The sequence below is a fragment of the Cebidichthys violaceus genome, unplaced genomic scaffold (genome assembly GCF_023349555.1).
Source record: "Cebidichthys violaceus isolate CVI_PGR_0920_01 unplaced genomic scaffold, fCebVio1.0.p SCAF_122, whole genome shotgun sequence".
Taxonomy (NCBI): Eukaryota; Metazoa; Chordata; class Actinopteri; order Perciformes; family Stichaeidae; genus Cebidichthys; species Cebidichthys violaceus.
Window position 1 is genome coordinate 317,336 of NW_027176288.1, and position 23,433 is coordinate 340,768.

General features: G+C 41.3%; 1 protein-coding gene across 1 annotated transcript in view; it reads left to right on the forward strand.

Moving 5' to 3' along the window:
* The window catches only part of LOC137869479 (ephrin type-A receptor 5-like), an 8,919-nt gene extending 531 nt beyond the window's left edge, over nt 1-8,388 (forward strand). The window contains exons 2-4 of the mRNA XM_068706887.1: nt 1,123-1,316; nt 2,440-2,604; nt 3,207-8,388. Of these exons, the coding sequence (XP_068562988.1) occupies nt 1,123-1,316; nt 2,440-2,604; nt 3,207-3,318 (471 nt within the window). The 3' untranslated portion in view covers nt 3,319-8,388. The remainder of the gene's footprint in view (nt 1-1,122; nt 1,317-2,439; nt 2,605-3,206) is intronic.
* Nucleotides 8,389-23,433: the final 15,045 nt, after the last annotated feature.

Here is a 23,433-nt window from a genome sequence, read left to right on the forward strand (position 1 = left end):
TCCTCGCAGGGGGGGGGGGGGGGGGGGGGGGGGGGGGGGGGGTCGTTTTTTTTGAATTGCTAACTTCATGGAGGTTTGAGTGTCGGGGTCAGATAGAGAGCAGGAGCATCCCTGGAGCAAACATCTGGGTTCAGGAATTTGCTCCGGAGATTTCAAATTGGAGGGTGACATTACTTCTGCTGATGTCTGTCGCAGGCCTGCTGTGAAAAGGTAATTACATGTTCGGGCTTCAAACAAGTTGTGTCTTCTTCTTCAGACTTTGTCCATGCAGTAGATGTCTCGCACTCTTTCTCAGACCTTTTTCTTTTTCTTCCGTCTCTTGCGTCTCATCTAAAAGGTGGTCTTGTGGTGCATGTGGCGTTATCATATTGCCTCGTTGCTCCCTCTTATTAAAATACAGATAGACAGCTGTTTGGTCATCATTGTTTACTGTGTGGGCCGTATTCTGTCACCTCTTCTCTGAAGTCAAGAGTCTTTTGAACAAGCTTGAAAACTGATCAGCATATTTTAATATGAATGAAGATTCAAGTACTGCATAGCTTAGATTAGCTGATTACCAAAGGCCAGGTCTAACAGGGTGAGGAATTGTTTTGCCGCTCATGCCATCAAACTGTTCAATGCTCAGGGTATGTCAGTTGGTGATCAGCCTTCCATATAATGTTTCTGGATGATGATGATGATGATGATGATGATGATGATGATCCTGTTTTGTCCATTGACAACTGGACGGGTGATGACGGCTGGAGATTTAGTGCTTTTCTGTCAGTGCTGTACATTGCAAATTCAAGCTAAAAGTGCTACGCACAAGATTGTTAGAATTTCTATTGCTGCTTCTCAACGGCTCTCACCCTGGTGACTGCTGAGCCGGCTGCTGGAAGCTAACAATGCTAAAAGCCCTAACAGTGCAAACTACAGCGAAAGTGCCGCTGTAACCGCCGTATGAGAGCGTTAAAAAGGCATGCGCGACCGTCAACAAAGCAAAGAGAAGCGTTACCCTCTCACTCCATCTCACTCCTTTTCTCAACTTTCTAAAAGAAGGTAACCCATTTGTTAGCAGATCTTAACCTGAAACCGAAACCTAACCTCTATTTGTCTCCCCCCCCCCCCCTGTTTTGTCTGCAGGTAATAAAGGCAGTAGAAGAGAGCTATAGGTTGCCAGGTCCTATGGACTGCCCCGAGGCTCTCTACCACCTAATGATGGACTGTTGGCAGCGAGAACGCAGCAACCGCCCCAAGTTTGATGAGATTGTCTGTCTGCTAGACAAACTCATTCGCAATCCCAGCTCTTTAAAAAAACTGGTCAACTCCTCACACAGGTATGAATTCACAGAGTCTTTTTTATTTTACTGTTTTCTTTTTTATTATTATTCTGAAGGCCAACAGCAGTCGATGGCCAATTGTTACACTGATACATGAATAAGATATCCTTTCCGTGCAAAATTTGAATGCATGAAATACTTTTCAATAATTAATGTTCACACCTACTGCTTGTAAGGCTGCTAAATGTAATTTTGTGTTTCCGTTTTCAGGAAGAGATATATGTCGGTTTTTAATCGTGAAAATGCATTTAGTTTTAATTGACCTAATCTTTCTTAAGTGACTTAAACCGAGCTCTGCAAGCTAATAGACTCGTCACCATTCAGATGAAATAGAAATGGAGTCTTTATTGAAGTTTTGCGTCGCTGCATAATTAAATCAGGACGGACATAGGAGCTAACTGCTGCATGCCTGCAAAGGAGACGAGAGGAAATAAATGAAAGTGGCTCGATTTTCCTAAAACCGCACATTAGTCTGAATTGTATTCAGTGGGGTATCTTTTGATTATCGTAACATTTGAATATTCAATTAGTATTTCACCACTGTGCGCATGCATTGCATTAGTGTATAATGGCATGAAACGGCTATCAGTGCTGGGAAGCAGACATTTAGTCAGACACCCACATTACCTGATTTTCTTTGCGGATATAATGGAATGATGTGAAATCTATCTGTGTACACACACACACACACACAAACACAGACACACTTACAAAGACATTGCGGGAACACAGTTAATAAATCAGTGGCATATCTAATAGCCCATGCTATAACATATGACAGTTAGCCAGATTAAAGGGACGCCACATAACACCTTTGTTCTAGCTACAGCGTGGAGAATATGGTTAGCTTGCATGAACATGTCTTGTTTGAAAGCGTGGAGAGTGAGCTGAATGACAAAGAGTTTTGAGTGGACAGCAATTTTCAGCTTTGCGTGATGATGCATAAATAGCATAGCGAAGCCTCGCTGGTGACTGTCATGACTTTGAGTTCAGCTCTCGGTTCGGAGCTCAGCTCTCGCACAGCGAATCCCACCCCTTAATATTTCTTATACTTTTGTGCTTTCATTTGATCACCGTCTTACTCTTTCTCTTACTGTATTTTCATCTTCATGTGCACCAGGGTTTCCAACCTGTTAGTGGAGCATGCCAGTGTAGAAGGGAACTGCAGCACTCTGAGCCAGACCGTAGGGGAATGGCTCGACTCCATCAAGATGGGTCGTTACACTGAGCTCTTCATGGAAGGAGGTTACTCTTCACTGGAGACGGTGGCTCAGATGACATCAGAGTAAGGTCACTTCCACACACTCGCAAACATAAAAGAGTACCAGAATGTCTACCCATGCAGATGGGTTTTGGTTTATTTTTAGATTTCTGCATAGAAATAAATACTAGTCCTCACTGTCATCAGTTTATATTGGGACTTTACAAAAACGTTAAAGTACAAAATGACATGATCCAGACTCAAAAGACAACTATCAAAATGCTCAATACAGCACATACAAACTTTTGTAAAGTGTAAAACTTTTTTTTACTCTGAGAAGCAACTGACATTGCCACGAAATGTTGTGAAGGTCGAAACTAAGTGAAGAGGCAAGATCTAGGTTGCAAGCCTGCTATAAAAAATGTTAAAAAGGCTGCACCTGTTACAGAACTGAGAGAGTCTATAAAGATAAATATAGCTACAGAATATCAATATGACTTATGAATGCATAACTCAGGGACCATCCAGAAACTACCATAGCAGTATAATGAAGTTTAATAAATATAATAATTAAGTTTAAGTAGAGTGGGTTTTTTGTTTGTTTTGGTTTTTTTATCACTTGCATCATATATTTCTTTATTTGTTCGCAGACTGCTTGATGATGTTGTTTCTGTGCTGTTTTTCAGGGATTTGCGAAGAGTAGGAGTGAGCCTTGCCGGACATCAAAAAAAAATCATCACTAGTATTCAAGAGATGAGAGTCCATATGAACAACACCAACTCTGCTGTAAACATCTGATGGATATGTACAGGCATGCACACACACGCAAATGCACACATATGAACATACACACAATATATGGACCTAGTATTTGACGAAGAGACTTGCTGTTGGACCTAGAGCGGCTTAGCACTTTCTAAGGACAAAGAAGCCCAGTGTATATGGATCTGAACTGGACGATCCACACTTTTGTGGTTCTTGTGTGTGGAGTTTGCTTTTGGTGTCATTGGGGATTTTTTTGTTGACATTGCAGCACTAAAACCAAACTGAACTGAGCTGAGTGGTGCTACATGAAGGAAAGATGATGGCGAGCTAAACTGAACCCAAGTGAAGAGTTTTCATTCTAGTTATTCCATTTGTGTGAATCTTGCGGATTGTGATATCTCTGTGCACTGTTTGGATTCTTTCAGATCAAATGTGAAACACAAGACCACAGATCTGGCTCTGAGAGCAGCCAGCATTTTTTGGCTGTATCACAAATACATGGGATTTCACACAGCGGGCTAAAAATGTAACTTTTTCAGACCGTCTCAGGTGATCTGAACCCGATTGGATCTGAACAGTTTCTATGGCAATTTTCTCTCGAAGTACAGTTCCATCGCGAGTCATTGAACTGAACACCATTCTCAGGCGGGGAAAAAAGTGATAATGGACCAAGAGCAACATGTTTATCAGTTTCAGTCTTTGCTTTGCCATGCTGATGTGCTTTGGATTTTGTTTTCCTGTCGCAGGCACGTCTTCATGCAACAAGACTGCAGTTTTAATCCAGCTGTACAAAACTAATGAAAGGTCCAGACTCATATTCAGCATTATGTACTTCTTTGTCTTCCAAAGCGATGCAAGACAAGACTACATAATGCAACCTTCATCGTTTAAAGAGGCTGAAGTTTAAAATACTACAAAGAAACAAGGAAATTGTCTGGGTCTGGCTTCTTCCAGATGAGTTTGGGTCTTATTGAACCTACAAAAGAAAAGTGTGAAAAGATACAAGGCTTGAAGCATTATGGTACCCTATAACTGCTCTTCTGGCTGAATGTATAAAACTACACAAATCACAACACTTGGTTGCCCCGTCATTCTATTTTGTTTGATATGAAAACGCTGTCAAACAGGGAGAGAATGTGATCAATATGGTCCTTAAATCCAGTTTCTGAATGAAGCAGCAGATCGTAAGCTGGCTATCTGTCATCTTTGCCCTGAAAATCTGTCGGAATCTCCAAACTCAGAACTCATTCAGCAATCAACTTTAGCTTCAGATAACTGGATACTTCACGCATGTTTTAGTGGAACGTTCACTCAGATGCCGGGCAACCTTCGTGTAGGTCCACACAGCTTCACTCAGAGTCTAGAAAAACTGTTTCCTGAGATTCTACTGGAACCTGTGCTGAGACACTAATGGATACTTCACCCAGATTCTGATGAACCTTCACATGCAGGCTTTACGTCGGACTTTGAAATGGAACAGTCACACAGGTTCTAATGGAAATGCCACATGTTCAAAGGCACTTCCGGTAAGATTCAGCTGGAACATTCAATCCAACAGTAATTTAATTTCATGGGAATGCATGGAAAGTTGATCCTGATGGAACATTTGCTCATGTGATAATGGAACCGCCAGTGAGATTCCAGTGGGACCGTTTACTGATATTATAATGGAACCTTTACTCAGATTCTAATGGAATCTCTTCTAGGATTCCAATGCAGCCTTCACTCAAGAGTGCACTCAGTTTTTCATGGAGCCTTCACTTAGAACCAACAACCTTCAGGTACCGCAGAAAACCCTCAACAATTTATTCAGTTCACCATGCCGTAGAGTCTCTCTCCACCACATGTCTGCTACACCACAATAAACCTCACTAACAGGACTGCTGAAAATAAGGAGGCAATATTGATCAACTTGATAATCATATATTTATTTATACTTGTTTTAAAAAAAAAAAAAAAAAAATGATGTAGACAGTTTGTTTCATCATAATACTCTCTATTGGACTACTGAGCAGCTCTGCCTACATGTCTTTCATGTATATAATGTATAATATATTTAAAGCAGGGAGCATTGTTCTTCTGTCTACCATTATGTGGACAAGTTGGTATTGATCAAGCATCTCAGAGTAGTACGCATTAGTAAATTGTGACCGATATTCTAAATCAGCATTCCTGCTACTTAGACCTGGGCCACTGTCTGGTGGGGGCAACCAGCACATCTGTCCCCATATAAGGGTGCCCCAAAGGGTATGCAGAATTATCAGATATTCATGTTATGTTGTTGGTGATTGTATTTCCTTTCAAGTTTTGGTACAAGACCTAGAAATATTTCCAGCGGCCCTAAATGAGACCGTAATAATTACTCTGTTTCTAAAAGCCCGAGGAGTGCGTGCACAGGGATTGGTATCTGAACTTCTGGTATGGTTTAAATGTATTCAATGATGTCAATGATCAAGCCCTTGTTTTACTTCTCTTTGGTCTGATATATTATACATTGCTACTCGGTGCTTTATTGCTTAAACTTGACCCTTTTCACCATTGTGTTCACCTAAGCAGGAACTGAGTTCTGACAGTAAATCTATATATATATTCATCCTCTTTGCAGATGACATGCTAATATTTTCTTGGTTATACACAGTGCGGTGCAGATGCTGTGGCTTAAGAGTCGAAACGAAATGAGATTGTAAAGCTAGTTTTATAAGTAGTTGTATCATTTGACTGTATGAAAAGCATAGAAAAGCACACAAGAAGAATGTATGGTTTTAAAGGGGTATTTCACTTTTTTAGAGGATATGTTTCGCTTTTTAAAACTCAAACCTGACTTCCGGAGGAGTCAAAGAAAAAGGCTTAATGGCCAACTCACTTGTGGCTTATGAAATTTTCCACCTCCTAATCAAGATTATGCTTCTTGACTGGTTTCATAAAAGAATGTGAGTAATTTGAATCATTATTCTATATGGGTATGTGTTTTTAAAAGTCGAAATGTTTTAACAGAGTGAAAGTTAGCTTGAAAGATAAACATCTGCATAGTCTCTTTAGTCTACATATATCATTTTGGAGGTTTGGCTCCTGTTTGTACGTTAATATTAGATATGATACGATATGAACAGGAGCCATTCTGCAACATTAGATCTTTGGTTTTTATACCTTTTTAAATCACAGTGTAATTTTTTTTATTCAAGCAGGTCTTAGTCTTGTCTTCAAAAGTGCGTCCAACTTTTTGGCAGTAAAACATATGTACTGTAAGTAGACTATTGTGGCTATGCAGATCTTTAGGGGGAATGCATCAATAATATGGTGCACCGTTTATATTTGACAATATAAGGCATGTACAGTGGAAGTAATTGTGCTGGGTGGTCTCCTCGGTCATGTGAATACCACAGCATCTGATGACGTTTCACAGTGTTTTGATCCCACCCAAATTTCATGGTATTGGCTTTTTACAACCACCCTTTTCAACTTAATTTTCAACTTAAAACCTATGCCTGGGCCGTGAACAATTGGTGAATAGAACACCCATATAAGTGCCTCTCATCTTTCGAGCACCATTTTTTTTCCTCCCCTGCCAAAATGCTTTTGTGCCCCAACTTTCTATGTATTTACTTTTTGCCAACAATATCTTCAGGCAATAAGAAGAATGTCAGACAATGTGTATGTTGGAACTAATTTAATTTGCACTTTATGATAAATCTTGTGCCCTTTTTGTTTGACTAAAAATGTCTATAGGTGACTGACTTTAATTGTTCTTATTGATTTACTATACAATTACTATGATTACTGAGTTCCCTTATGCTGAGTATATCACTTCATATTGCTTCCCATAGTGTAACATTTGACAGTTCAGCACAAGGCATTGGTAATATTTTTAAAAATATATATATATATATATATATATAAAAACTAAAGCATCATTGATGTAGAGCACCACATTGTGTACGGCACAACGATACACCTTCAGAACGTAAGCACATGGTTTCAGAGAAAGTGAGCGGATGATATGACTTTGTGCAAACGTCAATAGCACTAGCCCTTGATGTCAACAAACTTCAGCCAGACATTTTGTCTTAGTGTTTGTGACATTATAGCATTACCACTGCTAAGTGTTGCAGATATTGATTTGTTGTCTTTGCAAACAACAATACATACACAGTTTAGTTGATGGGTGTTGCTGCGCAAAACACCTTCATTAATTCAAATGATTTATTCACAGCAGTTTTGAAATGGCATGATTTTATCCTTGCCGTCTCTTGTTAAGCAATTTTCATTTAGCAGGAAGAAACTAAGCACAGCAAACCAGCAGAGACTTGTAGAGATTTATTGATGTGTTACTCTACAATGACTGTCAGCTGGAGCTCCATCCACCATGCAGTGAAGTGTTACGCAGGAGCCACATTTCTAACTGTCAAATTCCATTAAGTTACATGTTTGAGTTAGCATCTGAATAAACAACCTTGTTGTTTGAAATTGATTTTCAGAAGAGGGTAATCTAGTTTCAATCAATAGACACATACGTTTCCAGAAGAAGTTCTTGCATTTGTACTCATTAAACTGAATTCTAGCAAATGTAGAAAAGCAATACCTGATATTAATAGCAAAAACAATATATTTGCATAGAACATTACATGGGGATAAAACAACCATAAAAGCTTTCACCTGATATTTGACTGGTTTCAAGACATTTTCTAATTATGAAAAACGTAGTGTTGGTGTCTTTGAAAAAACAAAAAGCAGAGAAGTGGGTGAGGTTAAATAAAAATACTTATTTTACCAGTGGCCCCACCCACTTCACAGCTGTATAGTTAACTTCTCAGGAAGTGAAAAATGGGTACATTTGTTGGGACATAGATATCTTGTCATGTGCAGCTTTCACTCGGAGTACCAACATACAAAAGGAAGTATGCGGTTATTTAGGTTTTCCCCAGGTCAGTGACAACGATCATCTTATCAGTTTCCACACATAAGGTTTTAAAGATCTGAATAACTGTTTTGTGAATCTTTGAAAAGCACAGTAACGATACAATTGATGTGCTATTGGTTTGTCTTTGAGACTGTCATGTATTATGTTTGTGTTGATGTTTTTGTAGTGTGTTATCAAATTCTATATTTTTGCAATAAAACCTTTAAAAAAAAAATCAACTCTTGAGGTAGGTGTCATTACAATGCCTTACTTAATCTAGTGCCACCATCTGGTCAAAATGTCAATTTGTCTTTGGTTTAAGACCAAAAACCCTTAAAACAAACATTCTTTTCAAATGTAGCTGTACTTAATGTGGTGTTAATTAGCAAATGCAAGCACCGCTATGCCTATGTACAGTCTCACAGAGCCTCGAGCATTTCTGTTGATTTGTAGTCCTGTTTGCTGATGTCCTCAGTGACAACCCATGCATGTTTTAAGTTCACCTCATAGAAAGTGGACAATGTCGGAAACAAAGGCGTATCTGTCCATTTGTAGCCTGGATTTCGATTCATACTTATTTAGAACATATTTCAAGTAGCAATGACATGTTTTATGGATGCAGCGATGTGCATTGTAGCTTTTTACAGTCAATGCTGTTCATCTTCACCAGCTAATAGAGCAAACTACAGGCTGTGAACTTTATTGTAATGTACTTTGTTGTTAGGCTTTGTGTTTTGTCTGCATTTATATCCCCTGTTGGTTTATATGTAATGAGCTATTTCAGCCCAACAATGTAATTGCGGAAAGATGTTTCCAGGCTGTGCAATTAGACACGGTTTATTGGTTGAAATACCGATTGTCAGGGTAACAAGGGAGCTAGTTAGCAGTTTTTCTCTTTGTCAAGGTGGAGACTGAGAGGGAATGATACATGAGCCAGATGGATTAATGGACACGGAGGCTGTTTCTGACTGCAATTAAATGAAATACTGCCCGAGTAAAGAAATTCACCCTAAATAGCATGGCCCCCCATTCATGTGCTGAGGTATTTGGTGAAAGTTACTGTCAATGGTGCATCATGGCTACGACAACACAATCCAGTAGACTGCAGTTCATGGCTGGGTTATAGTGCTATGAGCTGTGAGGCTCTGCAAAATGCACAATGTTTTAAAACCTGATGATGCAAGACCAGGCAATGATGTGTCTGTCAGATGCATTAGCTGCTGATGTCAGCGACTCACGTTATTGTGTGTTCGCTCTGGGGTGAGAGCCTTGCTAACAATTAGGGTACTATATGCAAGAATCATACACAGAATGGGGTGAATGGTGATTAGGTATTGACTTTAAATCAATATGACGTTTAAAAAAAAAAAATCGAATTCAAACATCTTTTCATTATTTTTTTTGTTAACCTTGAATCATGTGTGAAGGTGATGCAGTTCTTACATTGCTAAAGTAGTTTATATGTAAATATCGGCACCAAATGGTTGTGTGTGTGTGTGTGTGCATGTGTGTGTGTGTTGTGATATAAAATCAAGGCTAGCTGATCTCTGGGGGAATCCACCGCCTGCGCGGCTCAAGGTGATTATTACACTCGCACACATATAAAGTGTATGAAGGTGAAATTAGCCATCACCATCAGTGTGGCTATTACCAAAACCTCTGTATCAGCGGCTTGAAGAAAAGAGCTGCAGGATATGTCTGTGTGTGTGTGTGTGTGTGTGTGTGTGTGTGTGTGTGTGTGTGTGTGTGTGTGTGTGTGTGTGTGTGTGTGCGCACGCACACGCCTGTGTGCGTTGGGATTGCACTGGGGCCATATTCCCACTGGTGCTGACTGGGATTGTTCTTGGATGGGTGGACTGGTGTCTGGCTTTGGACAAGCCCGGCTGTCCCTCTGCACGTCTTCACATACCCGCCCCTCCTGCTCGTCTGCCTCTCTCCGTTTTGACCGTCACCGTCTGCCCGACTGCTGCACGCCTGTACGTCTTCATATCTGCATGACATTCAGTTTGTGACTCTATTAGGTCTTCATGTCTGGCTTTCTGCTTGCCTTTAAATCTCTGCCCCCAGTCGACTGCTCTTTACGGTATCCCTCTCTATTACACTGTCACTGTGTCAGACTGAAGTCGGTTATCCCAGGGCACGATAAAGTAATTTTCTATTGAAGAAGTGTCAGTGGTCGAGGCGTCCCGAGGGTCATTTGAAAATCATTGCAGAGATGCCTCTTTTAATCATTATGAATGACCTTCAGCAGAACCTTAGCTGTCAGTGTAGGCGTAATGGTCTGGGTGTCTGCGAATCCAGCGTTTTTTTGTGTGAGTGTGTCGAAATGTAAGCGTGTGTGTGTGTGTGTGTGTGTGTGTGTGTGTGTGTGTGTGTGTGTGTGTGTTTGTGCTCATGTGCATCTACATGTGTGCCTGTTTCTGCATCTAATTGATGGATGTGGGTGGGCTTGCTTGTCTAAAGAAAAGGTTTGTTGTCAGAGTCCTGCAAAAACAAAAGGGTTGCAGGAAGTACTTTGAAGTTCAAAGTTGGTGCCGTAGCAGATTTTATAGTGGACCGGGTGTTAAAAAATGGCAGTGCTGTTTTTTAGCAGACTTAATCTGTTTGATTTTCTTCCAGGAAAAAACATCCTCCCCTGAGTTGAAATAGTAACTGCTTGTTTTTGTGTGCATCTATTGCTTGCTTTTTCTGTAGATAGGCCCATACAGCATTTCCCTCTTCTTTTTTTTTTTATAATCTCAATTACAAAAAAATGTCTATGCAATGCAAAGTTTTGTTTTTGTTTTGTTTTTTGTTTTTTTTTTACTTTCAAATCATCAACAGTCCATTTAAAAAGCAATAGAAAGCGTTCTAGTTTGGGCAGGTTTTGGGATCCGTTATTGTCATTGAAAAATAAATAATAATTTCCTCTTATACAATTCTATAGTAAAAACATGATCCTCGTATTCTCCTGGCATCATGCTTTTCTTATGTCCAGGTCCTGACCCCTTAGCCGTCAAAATGCATTGTTTGAAATCACTTCTCATGCAGACGGGAGCTCAAGGTGCATATGGCCAGATATAGCCGCTCGCTTTTTTTTTTTCCTCCGTGTAGCAGCCACCCTCAACACCCATTAAACTGTTACAGGAGGTATGACCCAGACCAAATAAGCTGCTGGTAAATAGCCTTATCCATTCTGCTACTGATCCGAGGAGCCTGCCATGAGGGGTCTGTGTGATGTCAAGTGGCTGGCAAGGACACACGTTCACACACACACACACACACACACACACACACACACACACACACACACACGCTCACACAGAAACCTCAACAGCGGCAGCAGTCTGGCAGGTCTTTGTGTAGCACTGAAGATAACTCACACACACTCTCTCTCTTTCTCTCACTCTCTCTCTCTCTCTCTCTCTCTCTCTCTCTCTTTCTCTCACTCTCTCTCGCTCTCTCTCTCTCTTTCTCTCACTCTCTCTCGCTCTCTCTCTCTCTTTCTCTCACTCTCTCTCGCTCTCTCTCTCGCTCTCTCGCCCACAGTATCTGTCTCCTTCATACAACGGCAGCCAGAGGGACGTATTTGTCACTCGCCCAGATGTTTTTCCAAGGTCTTTTATTCGAAGCAGTCAATCATATGAGCAGAAATGTCCCTAATGTGAAGTCCCTTTGGCGCAAGGGCTCTTTGTGTGTGTCCAAGTCTGTGTATGTGCATCCATGCATGTGTGTGTAGAAGGTCCGTCAAGGTGAGATGAAAGTGCATTTGACCTGAGACACAGGGGGGTAATATATTTATAACAACTACAATAACTCGCACACAAGCATGCAGTTGCTGTTTTTCTGGGTCTAATGAGGTCTGTCACTCTGGCGCGCGCACACACACACACACACACACACACACACACACGTACACACACAGGGTTTTAAGTGACTCGGCACACAGTCTTTGTTCCTATTTCCTCCACGAAACCAAGCATCTTTATCCGGCACAATTTCATTTGTGATTGTCTCGAATGCTCACGAAACCCATTTCCAGGTTAAATCATCTGCAGTGACTTTATGAAAATGCATGTACCTGTGATGCAATTTAAAAAAAAAAAAAAAAAAGTAAAACAGTATCAATATGTAAACTATATGTATATACAGTGCATACAGTATCTTGGCATGCTATAGTCAGACCATAGTTGTGTATTTCATAATCCAAAAGGTGCAACAACAAAAAAAATGGAAAAAGCAGGAAAAGGATTTGAAGAGTTGTACTGTATGGTGTGCGCTGCCTTATCTGGAGGTTGTTAGCCCCCTCAACCTTGCTCCATAATGAAGAAGTGCTGCCTGCCCACTGAGCTGTCTCGTCTGATAATTATTTTGACATTACCCACTGAGGGCTGGGAGGGAATTGTCCTCCACAGCGTCTGCTTGCCATACATTCTCCATAATCAGCCTCACCATGCATGGGTAAATCTGTGCATGCACTGTGGGCGAGTACAAAGCCCGTGTGTATGTGGGGCAGCATTGGGGATAGCGTGCTACGAATGGACCTGCAGTCACTTCACTTTTTAGCGTCGTAAAGGTGCATGATTCAGCTCAATCGCGCAGCGGTTACAGATCAAATTGTGAGACTCAGCCAAACACAAATCTGCACGTTTTACTTGTTTATTAAAAATCTAAAGGAAAGCATTGTCTGTCACTCTTTGACTGCTATTTGCTAGCATCTAAAAGTTAGATTAGGACATGCAAACATAGCGTTAAGACATACAAATAACTGGCCTGGAGGGTTCATTAGAGATTCCTTGATATTTTGCATATCAGATTCACTACAACACTTGCTGCTTCCACATGCAAAGCTACATGACTTTGTTTATTAACCTTGTGATATCCCACACAGTGGTGCTTGCACAATGCACCTACTCATAATTCTGACGGGGTTCAGCATGTTGTGTACAGTAATGCAAAGCAACAGCAACCCCCTGTGAAAGCACCCTGAGGGAGAGCCGAGCCAGATGTTTCTCGCAGTCTGAACGTGTCACAACAATGTTTTATTTGTTTAGTTTCAGATATCTTTATTAATTAACTGTCTTTATTATTAACTATATTACATAGTTAATCTACTGATGTTCATCATTTGGGGGATTCAAATCTGCATAAGTATGTTCAATTAATTCAATTTATGTTAGTTTGGTAATTAGGTCGTATTCTGTTCATTAAAATTCAATCAGTTCCAATCTTTAAATAACAACTCCTTTGATCCCACAAGGTGTCGGTACAGAAGATGATTATAGGCTTGCATGTATTCAATACAATAGAGCACAAAAATGTGAAGCAGCAGTATAGTTTTTACATGAAAATGTGATTTCCTAGTCATATTACGTAAAGAAATGGACACCCACTTTCTATAGAACATGATATGAAAACGTGTGGTTTTTCCTCATGTATAAACTAGAGTTAATAGCTGTGAATGTCTGCGAGAAGCACCCCATTTATCTTAATATCTACTGCGCTCTGCATAGACAAACTAATGACTGCAATGCATCACCTGGATATTGTATTTCAGTGAAAAGTGTGCGTGTGTGTGTGTGTTTGTGTGCATTTGAGGGTGTGACTATGTTCTCTCTCTCAGTCAGTCTCCCTTTATGTCTGTTGCATATTTGCAAGTATCTTGCTCAGCACCGTATATTGTAATTCATCATATTATGTGTTATGAAGTGACCCTCAGTCCAACGCCTTCTCCTTGGAATTCCATGCAATACTGAATTTGAATTGTGACGTATGTTCACTGGCCAATGCACATTAATTATCAATGCACAGAATAGTGTGGTGCAATTACTGTCTACCGAAGAAATAATCGCATTCAAAATTGTTGTCTGTGGATCATCGCGAGAGACTTGCACACCGTCTCTGGTGGGTTTTTTTGTAATTGCAGTTTTTAAATTTGTCAATGCTTTGAGCAGAACAAATGAAACGCCGCTCCCCTCCGTTCTTTTGGGATGGCATGATTAGCTGGAAAGATGGATCATTCTGTAAAAGTATGTAACTAAAGATAAATGTGTGAACTGCTGCTGTAATGTGATCCAAAATGAAAGGGGGGAAGGGAGGGGGGGGGGGGGGGGATTATTTATTTGGCTGGACATCAGCACATTGCTCTCTTATAACATTGCCACTCACTCACAATGAACAGTTAAAAAAAACAAAAATAGATGCTGCAGATCTATAGATCATCTTTTTTTATTACACACATCCTTCTTCCTTGTCAAAGCCTGGCCCCTCTGTGCTCAGTGATACCTAACTTGTGTTGTTCATCCCCAAAAAATGCCGACTCAAGTGGCATTACTTCATAAGACTTTATGCAACTCCTGCTGGAGTCACAAAAGGCTTAATGCAGCTCTTCTTTTCTTTTTTTTTTCTTGTTTTACGCAGTAGAATCTGTAAATAGACTTCAGAAATAAATGGAGTTCCCTTTTATGCTTGGCTGTAACTTTTTCCAAAACTTTATCTAAGTGCTTAATCTCAATTTATCACAATAATTCCAGAGGCCTAAAAGATAATAATAAAAAAAAAAAAAAAAAAGAAAAACACCGTAACTGCCTTCATGCAGGCATTGCAATGAAGAAAACAGGACAATGTTAACAGTTTGCAGGTATCTTCAGTTTTGCTATATTGCTGCTTGGCAATATGTTGTTTAGCTATCACAAACAGTTGCATTGATATATACACTGAGAAATAGCTGCCCCGTCTGACATTTGCTTCAAAAGCAGTGCTCACTACAGTGTGTAATGAGTCATTATTAAGTCATGTTTCTAAAATTACTATTGATTTTTTTTTTTTTTTGCACCGCAGCGGACAACAAAATGCAAAGCTGGAGATACGAGTGAAGCATCTGTGACGACGATCCCAGCAGACGATCAGCTGTCACTCCACAGCTGACGATGAATCACTCTGCTGTGCTTTGATCACTCTGTGCTTTTTCCTCTTCGCGATATTATTCCCCTAGAGGTATTTTCTTCTTATTTTGTACGCACCCTGGCCGAAAAATCAATGAATGTTTGAATTCCTCTGAACGGATGAATTTTGTCTGAATGGATAAAGACTGAATGATTGATGGAGAAGGTTGAGGCGAGCACATTTCAGAGCAGACAATTCAAATGTCTCTCCGCTTTTAACATCTGTAGAGGAAGAAGGAAGTCTCGACTGCTTGACCTCATTTGGCACAGTGGCTTATTCCGTCTCATGTTGTTGCGTTTTACTGGAGTCAAATTTTAAATACGGTTATTAAATACAATCATCTATATGTGTGTGTGGGTGTGTGTGAACCCATTTAGCTCAGTGTCAGACCTACTGAAAGTGTATGCCGTAATACATTCAAGTCCATTAATGCCTGGGAATGAAACAGAATCTGAAAGAGGACACACACACACATATGCATGCCCAAACACACACACACACACACACACACACACACACACACACAGAGAGAGTGCTGTATGTCTCTGATAGCTTCTATTATCTAGGTCTCCCTCCTGGCTGCACATCAAACATGGATGAGCTCCAACCATAAAAGGCTCCATTTTCCTTTGATTTATACAAGGAATAAAAATCGGAAAGGTGAAAAGTCCAAACCATGCATATTTTATCGGCTCGCTGACACCAAAGGCAAGACGGAACAAATTTTAACATCGAGCAAAACTTAAAATAGACCATGATCGGACCAAATACAGGAACTGTAATACCGAACCTCCTGACCTCGGTGGCCAAAAAGCCTTCTGACCTCATCCTGTATCAACACAAACGTGTCTATAATGGCACAAATAAGTACATCTTAGAAAAATATAGTAAAACCCAAAAAGATTCCTTTATCTTGATTAATTATTCAAATAGTGAAACACCACTGCTTCTTTCAAATATAGAACATAGATGGTCTGTTGTGGGCTATTTAACAGGGGGATAAACACATGGAATTAAAGTCTAGACAGCAATGTAAACAGGATATTTCACATAGAGATAACGGGTTTTCTTGACGCCGCAGCGATTGAGTGAACAGATACTGCTTTAGCATCAAATAGCAGTCCTCAGGGCCCAGTTTGTCTTATTCCCTGTTAAAAGACAGTGGTGATTACAGATCAGTACTCTGGCAATGAGAGGCTTTATCTATGTGTCCCCATAGTGTCTCCACTAATAGATCCTATGGCGGTGGGGGTGGGGGCTGGGTGGTGTGTGTGTGTGTGTGTGTGCGTGTGTGTGTGTGTGTGGTCTTATTGTTCTTTTAAGACATTTTCCCCAAATGTGCTGGTGAATAAATGTAGTGACATAACGAGTTGCTACAGCAGCTACAACTTATTACAAAGAGAATCCGACAATGACACACAATTAGAGCAAATGTGTTTTGAAAATGTACTCTAACATCAGTTTATGTCATATCAATATTGCATGAAATACACAAATATTTGCACTGAACCCTTTGAATAGAAACAAAAATCCCATGGTGCACAATTTTTGTATCCAGTGAATAACTGGCTTGATTTTTTTTTTGTACAATAAAAAAAAAAAGATATGAACGAAAGTCTAAATTACACAAAGTAGATTAAGCTTCATGTCATGCTATCCCCTGTGTAATGCATATATTTTTAGGCATATGACCCTTTTTGCTCTACTTAATGCTTTTGAGTAAAGGCCTCCATATCATACAGATATCACCCAAATACATCACCCATTCAGACCCATCCTCCACCTCACCTTTCTCTTTGTTGGTTCCTCCCCAGCCCTCTCCACCTATTCTCCCTCCATTGCAAGCATCCATCTCTACTGTACATCACATCTGCCCTCCCTCCCTCCCTCCCTCGATCCACCGCTCTATTCCCATCCATAAATCGCTCCATACGTAGCCCCACTCACATCCCCTCGCTTTCCCTCCCTCATCTCGTCCTTCCTTCCTATCCCCTCTTGTTCCCACTCCCCGTTTTTTTTTTTCTTCTCCCCTTCCCCTTTTCTCCATCCATCCATCCTGTCTGAATAATGCAGTGGCCGCGCAGCTGCAGAGCCATTGTCCCTGCTTCAATGTTAATGTTGTGTCCTTGTCATAATTATTGGGTCACTATCATCCATCACAGCTAATCATTGTCTTACAGATACACGGACAAGCAAAACACATTGCGGAGAACAAAAGCCACACACGTGTAGAGAACAAAAGGCGCACATGGAGCAGAGAAACGTGTTTATGACGCTCGCGTTAAATTGAATGATGCACTTTGAAAAGGGAAAAACACAGCAGGGCGCTTTACTTTTGGCTCTGTAACAGATCTGTCTATAAATGTAAATACATATCTTTGTAAGACATATCCATAGCATGTACACGACTTTCTGCTAAAAGTCCCACGATGCAATTGCATCACATCCCGTCATAGGCGCAACTCTACACGTCGGTGATAGCGCAATGTGACAATGACGAGTAAGTGTCTGAAACCTCAAGTCTATATCACGTTGAAATGAATGAATGAGTGAACAAAGATGTGATTTTGGACACAACCCAAAACTACTTGCATTAGTAGAAACCCTTAAAAGTTGAAAGTTGAAAAAAAAAATATATATATATATTTTTGTAATTATAGTGGTTAATGTTACCTGATGTTCATTCCTCAGAAAACAACCAACACGATCTCACAGAAATGTGACCTCTTTTAACAGCGCTTTACTGTATAACAACAAAGCTAACATTATGCAACAAAACTACGTGGTTAGGTTTTGAAGGGTTTGGGTTAAAAGAACGTTGGTTTTGTAATTTCTTACAAACTGTAACTTCTGATGCAGCCCACATGATTTGGAATAAGTCAACGCGGGACTCAAACACCTGTCTCCTGGGTCTAAGTCCCGCGTTTGACGCACCCGTTTACCCCGACCTCCTCCATACCCCGAGTTTGATCCAAACATTCTGCCATTCATACCTTAGAATTTGTGTGTCCGCCACAACTAATTGACTTTTCATTGGCACTGTTTCCGGTACAGAACTTCAACACTGTTCGTAATGTGCCGTTGGGAGGTTGTGGTCATTTCTGTGAGATCAGGCTGAAATATGAATAAAGATGTCTCTTCTCAAACTTCTTTCTGAATAAAGGGAAGGGCTCAACATAGCCAGGTGCTATAGCTATATATAAATAATATATATAGCTTCCACCACCACCGTGATGACTGTCAGGTCTGCCACTGGTACTGTATATGTTCCTGGTTTGCTTCATGCAATGAGGAGCTTGGACTGCTCTCAAGTCGTTTCCTCAGAGCCACCGAGAAAAGTTTTTGAATTGCAAAATTCCGCATAGTATTGTCAGCAGCAGTCTTGTTATATGGAGTTGTTGTCGCGGTTTAATTTGCAGTGAACGTCTTGGTATTTTTTATTTTTTTAAGCTCCTCCCTTACAGTCCTGATCACCCCAGTGGTTTGGCTTTGCTTCGGATTCTCGCATCTAAAGACCAGAGAATGATTGTGGTGGCGGATGGGTCTTTTGTGGGATTATTGGTTTGATTTTTCATCAAACAAACACTTTTCAGTGATGGGCTCAGCGTATGGATCTGTACCGCTGCACTGTAGAATTTATGGTGGCGGAGTGGGGTGGGGGGGGATGAAGGATGGGGGCTAATGTGGATTAGGTTAAACAGACCCATTAAAACATGAAAGCTTGTTGATAGCTGATGTGGGAGTATCAGACATCTCCTCTTAGAGACCAGAGGCTTTAGGGTATTGAGCATGTGCGTGCTTGTGTGTGTGTGTGTGTGTGTGTGTGTGTGTGTGTGTGTGTGTGTGTGTGTGTGTGTGTGTGCGCTGCAAATGAATCGATAGTGATGAGAGCCGGCTGGTTTCTATTACCTATTTAATTATCCTCCATCAAACAAACATGATAGCACCTTGAGATCACTTAGACCACGGCCCATCGCAAACACACACGCACGCACGCACACACACACACACACACACGGCGAGTCCTCAATAGTAAGGGGGGGGGGTCACATTTACTTTAACTGTCATGTGAAATAAAGGAGAATCAAGGTCACTGCAGCCCAGAAGAACGCAAATGCTTTCACAAAAGAGCAAAGACAGCAGGTTCTTTAATTAACCCTGTTCTCTGACCTTTTAAGGAAGTCACACCAAAAAAGGTAACAAATGAGGCCAATTAGGGGGAGATGGTATCATTTGATTTATCTCATTAAATTCCATACTAATGGTCATTTTTAATGTCATTGGTAAAGGAACTGCGAGCTTGTGCTGCAGCTCAACAGCCAACAAAGCCTCGTTTCTGTCTGCTCCAAAGCCGCTGAGCTGTCACTGTCTACTGACGCCATCTGACGAGGCATAAAATGATAAAGCCTCTCTGGTTGAAATCAAAATATTTAAACAGATGATTTTTTGTCAGCGCCGAACCACAACAAGCCATTTGGATGCTGCAGCTGGGAAAGAGCAACATGGAGTCAGTGTCTGACTGACAGCTGTGAGGCATGTGTTACTGCCTGGTGTCTGATTAGGCAGAGCTGTCTGTCCTCTGTCTCACTCTCTCTGGCATGATTGCATAACAGGCGATCTGCACTGAAATCTCAGTGTGTGTGTGTGTGTGTGTGTGTGTGTGTGTGTGTACACACATGCATTTGAAAGCGAGTTTGTGCATCGTGTGACTCGGTGCGTACGCGTAACCCAGAAACGTCGAGCAGTCTCTCATGACTTCATTAGAGGATAAACCATAAGTTCAGAATCTATAACCTTTAAATTATCACCCTGCCGGCTTGCGTGTCTTTTTTCGTGTAGCTGCTTTGCTTCACTTTTTCTTATTTTTCTAATATATTATCGCACCGAGCTTCCCGCAGTTTTCTTCACGCTGTCCATAATTCGTTCCGCTATCTGTTTCTCTCCGTCACTCTCCCTGTTGGGGTTTGAGAAGTGTGAGGAGCTGTTGATTCTGAAGGTATCTTCTTTTTTTTTTCCCCCAAACCTCGATCGTTTACGAAACCTACACTGTACGCACGTAAATTGACACATGATGTTGAACGAATTAGGAAAACGCATGAAAAATGAGGAGTAACTGTCATACGAACCGTTGTATGAGGATACTTTGGTAGAAACCAACATTAGCGGTGGGTGGGAAACTGGAGACGGACAGTGGTCTCACGTGTCCATCCACCCTGACTTCCTCCCTTTGTAGACTTTGCGGCTCCAAAATAACACAGCACTACTTCCTCTTTTGCTCCTGACAGACAAGAGTCATCATGTCTCACTTGAACGTAAGCGTGTGTCATTTTTTTTGGGGGGGGGATTTTGCTGAATTTTACTGACTCTTGTCATTTTTCCTTGGGATGACAGTCTTGTCGTACGCCGCCAGTGTGTGTTGCCACTTGGGTCGTCATTACCGCGCAGAGGCAGCTACTCAGGGTTGGGAATCGGAGCGATAACGAATTCAAAATACTTCGTCGTCGCAATTGGAAAACAAAGCACTGCACCGCGGTTTGCCGAATTCATCCAAAAAATTTGAAGCGGAGCATTGGACCCGGCACCAAGTCACCTACTCCCAATGAGGTGCATTGGCAGGAGATTGACAGATCGGAAGTAAAGCGACACTTTATCGCGAGGGTTTGCGAGCGTTCGGCTTTGTTGCCATCATCGTCACGGACTCACTTGCGATGCTGACTCCGTTTTTTTGTACTGAAGATTCAACCAGGAGATGCCTTTCCATAAACTCTGGAGGTGCACCAGTGCCAGTCACCCAACACTGCAGGACAGGAACAGGCTGTTTACCTCTGGAACTCTCCACTAGACGCCTGAAATAACTCCTCCTCTCCTGCAACTCAATAATAGAGATAAGGAAGGCAGTACAGGAGAGTTATCAGTTCTGGGTCCTACACACACACAGAACCACTGCAGCATTTCACTACCTCTCTCTCACTCGCCCTTCACTTTTTTTTTTCCCCCCTCCGTTGCCGAGTCCCGCCTCATCACCTCCCATCCCACTCCTCTGGTGTTCTCTCATCTTTCTCCCCCCCCCCCCCCCCCCCCCCCCTGCTGCATCCTCTCACCCCCACCCACCCCTCTCTACCTCTCTTCCCCTCCTCCCCACATGTCTGTCTGTTCGAAAACTGGAGCAACGTCTTAATCGAGGCTCAGAGACGTGACGGGAATTTCTAAGCCACCCCGGCTCTGCAGTACAGACACAAACACGCACACACACACACACACACACACACACACACACACACACACACACACACACACACACACACATTCTGCTTGGCAGCCAATTAACAGCCTGGGATCCAGCGCCAAAGGAATAACTGCATGCTGATGAGCTGGCGGCTGTACGTGTGTGTGTGTGTGTGTGTGTGTGTGTGTGTGTGTGTGTGTGTGTGTGTGTGTGTGTGTGTGTGTGTGTGTATGTGTGTGTGTGTGTGTGTGTGTGTGTGTGTGTGTGTGTCAGAGAGAGTCTATGTGTGTGTTTGTGATGAGCTGGTGGCCGTCAGAACCACTTACACAGATAGAAGGATATCTCTTTTATGTGTTCGGGGGAGAGAGAGAGGGATTATGGCGCATTAAAAACCATCTTTGTGAGGGACAAACTAAGACAGGAACAAGGAAGTGCAAGTTTGTGCCCGAGATTCTTTGTGTGTGTGTGTGTGTGTGTGTGTGTGTGTGTGTGTGTGTGTGTGTGTGTGTGTGTGTGTGTGTGTGTGTGTGTGTGTGTGTGTGTGTGTGTGTGTGTGTGTTTTGATGCTGTCCCGGCGTCTTCTATATGTGTGTGTGTGTTTGTGCATACAAGCAGCATCAGGAGAACAATGCGGATGATTTACATGGCAGCCTTGCTTTCTCCTCCTAATCCTCCTCCTCCTCCTCATCCTTCCTCTATTTCCGTTATCTTTCATTCTCCTCCTCCTCCTCCTCCTCCTTCTCCTCCAATTCTAGCCTGCCTTCACTTTTGGGAGTTCATCCAAAGGTGAACGCCTGGAAAAAAAAAAAAAAAAAGTATCTCCCCCACCAACCTCAAAAAACTCATATATTCTCTTTTTGTGTCAAAAATACTGACACCAGCCTTGACACGATATCCCCGAGCTGCAAAGCGCTGTGTTTGCCAGTCCAGGTTTGATCCTCTTTTTTTTTTTTTTTTTGGAGATAAAAAATGTGTTGAAGAGAAGACTGTGGGTTGAAACCCTGTCTTCTGTGTTGTTGTTGCCCTACTTTATTGCGCAGTCCTCTGTATCAGTCTTCTCAGTACACCGGATAAATAAATGAAACACTGGCAGGTGAAAGGTGTGAGACTACTATTAGCAAGTGAGAAAAAAACTATATTCAGTTATATCACAATATCACGTTTAGCGAATAACTCATTTAGAACAACTCATCTGTACAGTGTTTTACTCACTTTTCTCATTTATATATTTCTTTAAAGACGAAACAGCTGCTATTTTATTCATGTCATATATAATAAAGTAAATATGTTTGTGTTTGATCAACACTGAAACCAGCATGTGTGGTAGAAATAATGAGGGGAAAGTACAAATTAACAGGTACAGTGTTAATTAGAAGCGGTGTATATTAGATGTACAGGGAAGCTTTTTTTCTCATGTGTTAGTAAATGAATGTGACCTTTTGTTAAACTAGGCTGACAACTAGTGGTGGATCGTGGCTGCGTGGGGTTTGGAGGATAGTGCTGCTGGTAAATGTGTATGTGAGGAAAGGCTGCTATCTAGTGGATACATGTGCAAATGAAAGGGGGAGGATCTGAGGTAATGATGTGCGGAACATGCAAAATAAGTTTGGACAGTCTCATGCTGAGACATGAAACAAACATTGTGACTCAAGAGACCAAAGTGAAGAGGCTGTCTCTCGTGGATTCTGGTATTCCCTCAGAAGTAGCTGTGAGGGTAATGTAGGAGTCGCCCTGTTTCTATTTAAATTAGTAGATGTATGATAGAAAAAATGTCTCTATTAAAAAGATTATTCGCTGATATCTTTGTGTGTTCCCGGAATTCCTTCAACTCTAAGGAACACAACCTTTCATTATCTTCCATCTTTTGACATTTTAAACCAATTTTGAAAGCATGTATTCTTTCTCTATTTTTGGAACGTAACCTTATTGCAAAGAAAACATACAGAGACACGCACACACATACACACACATTTAAAATGGCATAATGGAATGCTGATTTATGAAGATTAGAGAACGGCATTCATCGATTATCTTTATCATTTTACGATCATCTGAAGACACTCTGGAACCAAACAGCATAATGTTATCACAAGTGTAACAT